We start from the raw sequence: 4,916 nt of genomic DNA on the forward strand, positions 1-4,916 counted from the left end.
CAAGATGAGCCATGCAAATAATTTAGATAGGAGAGGCTATGGTCCCTTCAAATTACATATCTCGTAGCCGGAGGATGCTGTGTTTGCACCAAAATGTTTGGATTAATTATGACCGTCGTGTATCTGCATCTTATCATCGAGTCAGCAAAGAATACAGCATGTTTGACCAGTCATCCTGCCAGTCGGCATATCACATCCAAGTCGTGTATCTGCGAAAATGCGCGGGTGCTTATAAAATCGGGCGCGTTCGATATCGCGTACGTTCGTGTCGACTAGAGATTCGCGCGAACGGGCCCACGGACGCGAGGTGTTGACCATCCTTTTCCGCAATACAACCGTCCCCGCGATTTGTACGCCAGGCATACGACGTCCCTCCCCGTATTCGTATACGGTGGGGCCTGCTTCACACGTGGTGTGTTGTACCCAGCCGCTGTCGCTTGTGCGCCGCCTGGTTCCAGCTCTGCCCAGTTCGAAATCCAATTTCAAGCCGTCGCTCTGGCTCGTCCGTCGTCCGTTGCTTGGTTCCAGTCTTCCAGATCTGCCCAAGGTCCGCGATGCAGTTCCTCCTCAGGTCAGATCTCCTCGTCGGTGTATGCTTTTTTGGTACAGCGCAGCTCATCCGCGGATTCTGATTCCTCTCGGCCCCATCTCTAGCATGCAATTCCCGTCCCAAGATTCGCCATGTTTCGATCGATAAGAAGCAAACCAGACGGTTTGAGAGTCAACCAGCCTAAGCTGGAACGCCGATTCTTCGATCTCTGGATGCTGCGACGTTGGCGGATTTCAATGAGACAGCGGAAGTTTCGATTTTAGCGAATCCTCCCCTGAAGCAGCCGACGGGTACCCACTGGAACGGTAACCAAAGTCACCAAGAAGTTTCGCCAGATGATTCCCACACCAGTCTCTGCGATTAGCTTCCGTCTCCGGGGTCTTGGAATATCAGGTTAGAATAAGTTTCCTGACCAAACGGTCATAGCGCGCAGAGGCTTAAACTGAAAATTATTTGGATGGATAAGGATTAAGGAGGACTCCGGGCTGGCCGCATCTCTTCCATAAGCGTCCGTTCATCTAGTTTTCCTTAAAATTCCAGCGACAACGAAGATCGAGGTCGCGCCGCCGGGGTGTGTACTCTGGCCGGGCTTCTTGGCCTCACCACGCCAGCGAGAGTTCCGTGGCCGCGCCTCGCCACGACGCGCTCTCTTCCCGCGTCCAAGGGGGATTCGCGGCGTCACTCTTCAACACGGCGGAACCGGAGTGCTACCTCCGGGCCGCGGGTTCGCGCATGCGGAGCCTCCGGCGCGGGTGGTCTTCAGCAGGAGCAGCCTCTGCGCGCTGTCCGCCATCTAAGGCGGAGCTCTTCGCGACGCCGGAGACGGTTGCCCGAATATTGATCTGGGCGAAGGCGACCTGAGGCATCTCAGGGATCTGGTTTGGGCTTTCTGATCCGGAGCCGCCATTATTTTCACAGCCTTGGCCTTGGTGCGTATCGACTGCACACAGCTTTTCGCGTGTTGCATCTGAGTTCTGGCTGGATGACTGGATCTAGATAATTGGGTCGCTGCTAGTATTAGGATGCGTCCAGGGTATGCAGCTAATTTGCTATGTGTTTGGCGATTTAGCTATTTGCTTTGGAGTTGCTAAATGCTTTGTTTTGCTTATTCCACCATGACCAGATTCCGTTGATTTGATTTGCTTTTCATGGAAAAAGACACGGAACCTTGTATAGATAGTATACGGACTTAGTAACAAAATATGGAAGAACTATACAATCGCAGTGTAGAAAATCACTGCCAGGAATACTAGGACTTCATAGATATGTTATAAGTACTTTGTAAAAAAAAAAAGAATCTTTGCAATTTATGTATAAACACAAGACTTCTTTTTTGAAACACACACAGAACTTTATAGATATGTCTTATGTGCTTTGTAAGACAAAAGAGAAGAACTCCACGATGAGCGAACCTATCTGTGACAGTTTCACAATTTGGAGTATATAGGTAATTACTCTCTTCGAAAATCAAGCCATGTGAAATCTAATTAGATAGTAATCATAATCATTTGTCAAAAGGAAACCTGTACTAGTTGTATAGGCAGTCAGTCATGTGGTAGAACATGGAGGTGAAAGCGGATAAAACATTCAAGCCTTTACTAGTAGTCTAGTACAGGTGGTGGGTATAGTTCGCAGTCCCGTCTCCAGAAAGTACGCAGAGCTAGATCCAGACACAGCCATGTGCAGGCCTGAGCGGCCAGTCTGGACCCGTCCCCGGCCCTACCTAAAGGGAATCTTCCTTCTAATACATACGTCTAGAAAAACTGCTATACTCTCAATACCTGGATATACAGACAGCTGCATGCAGTTTGGTCAACAGCAGACTCGGATCCCTAGGCGACAGCAACGGTCAGGATTTCAGCTTCGCCCCATTTTAACAGCACCATCTGCGGGTCGGTGTATCTGCATCATATCTTATCCTCAGTTCCTGTTGATGGATCCATATGGTTGGTCTTTCTTCTCTGGCTGGAATGGATAGATGCCACTCCAATTGCTTAATCTGTACATGTATAGAGGGCCACGTACACGAAGATGAAGGACGCAGCATACAGAGTGGACAAACATCAAAGACAGAGCCTACAGTCAGGATGAGGATGCGCTCGTCGCACTCACAGGCTTTGCTCATCCTCCTCCTCTCCTCTCTGATCGCCGGCGCAGCCAATGCCGAGCCCTCTCGCGACCCTACGAACAAGGATTGCCACCCCGGCGACAAGGCCGCGTTGCTCGCCATCATGGCCGCCCTGGGGCAGCCAGAGCCGCCCTACCCCGACAACTTCTGTTGCGACTGGTACTACGTCATTTGCGACGACCTCGGACGCGTCGTCGGCCTGGAGCTCTTCCAGCATGCCGAGCTCACGGGGACCATCCCCGACGCCGTCGGCGACCTCACCCACCTGAAGGACCTCTTGCTGCACAAACTCCCGGCGCTGACCGGCCCCATACCGCCGGCGATCGGCAAGCTCACCGACCTCACGATGCTCCGCATCTTCTGGACGGGCGTGTCAGGCCCCGTGCCGTCCTTCCTAGGCGCGCTAAAGAAGCTCACCTTCCTCGACCTCTCATTCAACTCGCTCTCCGGCGCCATCCCAGCCTCGCTGGGTAGCATCCCCAACCTGTCCGGCATCAACCTCAGCCGCAACCGCCTCACCGGCGCCATCCCGTCGTTCATCAGCAAGACTGCGGACCAGGTGTACCTCTGGCTGTCTCACAACAACCTCACGGGGCCCATCCCGGCCGAGTTCGCCGCCGTGAACTTCGCGCACCTCGACCTGTCGCGCAACGCCTTGACCGGCGACGCGTCGGGGCTCTTCGGCGGCGGGAAGGAGCTAGACTACGTCGACCTGTCGCGCAACTCCCTGGATTTCGACCTGTCAGGCGTCGTGTTCCCGGCGGGCGTCGAGTCCGTGGACCTGAGCCACAACGCCATCAGAGGCCGCATCCCGGCGCAGGTCGCGTACGTCGACGACCTAAGGTACTTTAACGTGAGCTACAACCGGCTCTGCGGCGCGCTGCCGACCGGCGGGAAGATGCCCGAGTTTGATCTCTACGACTACCAGCACAACAGGTGCCTCTGTGGTGCGCCCCTCTTCCGTCCGTGCAAGAAATAGATTTACGGTCTGGTTTGAAAGAGTAACGAGATGATGCTTGCTTCACTAAGTATGCCACCAGTATGGGTTTTGCTTCAGTGTCCGTGCCTTGTATAGTATTGTTCGTGTGATACCATTGCTACGGTAATGACTACTGTTAGAGATATATTTGGTATAGGTATATTAGTTAGTCTAGGATTTGTAATCTCTACCTACCATATCTCTAGGAGACCTATCTTAGCCTCCAAGTCTGTACCACTATATATACTCGCCCATGAGGCGCAATACAACATCCAACATATTCCGCATATCTCTCTCCCTCTCTATCCTTCTACATGGTATCAGAGCGACACGCTCCTTGACCTAGCCGCCGCACGCGCTTCCGCCCACGCCGCCCCCGGGGAGGTCAATCTCCATGGCCTACTCCGGGGGCCGCGCAACCCGTATGAGGGTTCGTCCGCCGATCCGTTGATCCGCTGCACTCGAGTCCTTTTTTTTCCAATCCGTAGATTGGTTTTCTTTTTGCGCCGCCGGTCGCTCGACCAGCGTTTTCTTTCTGGTTTTACCGATCATAGATCGGATTGAGTCGCCCATCGCCGTCGTCCTCTTGCGCCTCTACTCCGACAACGGCATCGACACGCACCGGCCATCAACCGCACGGCACGGCCGCACGCGCCGCACACGGGCGCCCCTACGTGCGACGCCGCGAGGCTGTTTCGCCGCGCGCGGTCTCCATCGGCTGGTCCGTCTTCGCCGTCATCGCCGGGACTACATCGACAACGCCGCCATCGACTCCGATCTGCGCGTCGTCCACGCCATGGCACATGTAGCGCCGCCGTCGGTCTGATCAACCGACCCCGCGCACATCTACGCCAAGCAAGTCCCCGAGCACGCGCCTACCACCGATCGAGCATCGGGTTGCCGCTGCGTCGCCCCTTCGGGCCGCAGCGTCGTCGCCTTTGGTCCACGCCGCTAGCCGCTGCCGCGTCAGCCGCCCCGGTCGCTAGGCCGGCTGCACCGGCTGCCGCGCCGGCTGCCCGGTCGCTCGGCCGGCTGCACCGGCCGGCCGCGCCGGCCGCTGCCGGCTGCCGCGCCGGCCGACCGGTCGCTAGGCCGGCGCTGCTCGGCTGCCCCTCCTCCACGACCTCGTCCTCGACCCCTGCCGCACCTCTGCTGCGGCTACGGCTACGCCGCCGCTCGGGCCGTGCCGTTGTTGCACGCGGTCATCTTCGGCCGTCCCCCGCGCATCGATGTCGAGGCCACCACGGCCGCCGGCCCTT

The 4,916-nt window shown here is 56.0% G+C and overlaps 1 protein-coding gene across 1 annotated transcript; it reads left to right on the forward strand.

The window, feature by feature from the left end:
- The first annotated feature begins 2,613 nt into the window (after positions 1-2,613).
- LOC124686668 (polygalacturonase inhibitor-like) lies at positions 2,614-3,835 on the forward strand. The gene has a single exon (XM_047220569.1). The coding sequence runs from the start codon at positions 2,638-2,640 to the stop codon at positions 3,655-3,657; it is 1,020 nt and encodes a 339-aa protein (XP_047076525.1). The 5' UTR covers positions 2,614-2,637; the 3' UTR covers positions 3,658-3,835.
- The last annotated feature ends 1,081 nt before the right edge of the window (positions 3,836-4,916 follow it).

The sequence above is a fragment of the Lolium rigidum genome, chromosome 2 (assembly GCF_022539505.1).
Source record: "Lolium rigidum isolate FL_2022 chromosome 2, APGP_CSIRO_Lrig_0.1, whole genome shotgun sequence".
NCBI lineage: Eukaryota > Viridiplantae > Streptophyta > Magnoliopsida > Poales > Poaceae > Lolium > Lolium rigidum.

Bases quoted from the DNA above. Each gene is read 5' to 3' on its own strand.
- LOC124686668 (XM_047220569.1), top strand. From the start codon at position 2,638: ATGAGGATGCGCTCGTCGCACTCACAGGCTTTGCTCATCCTCCTCCTC.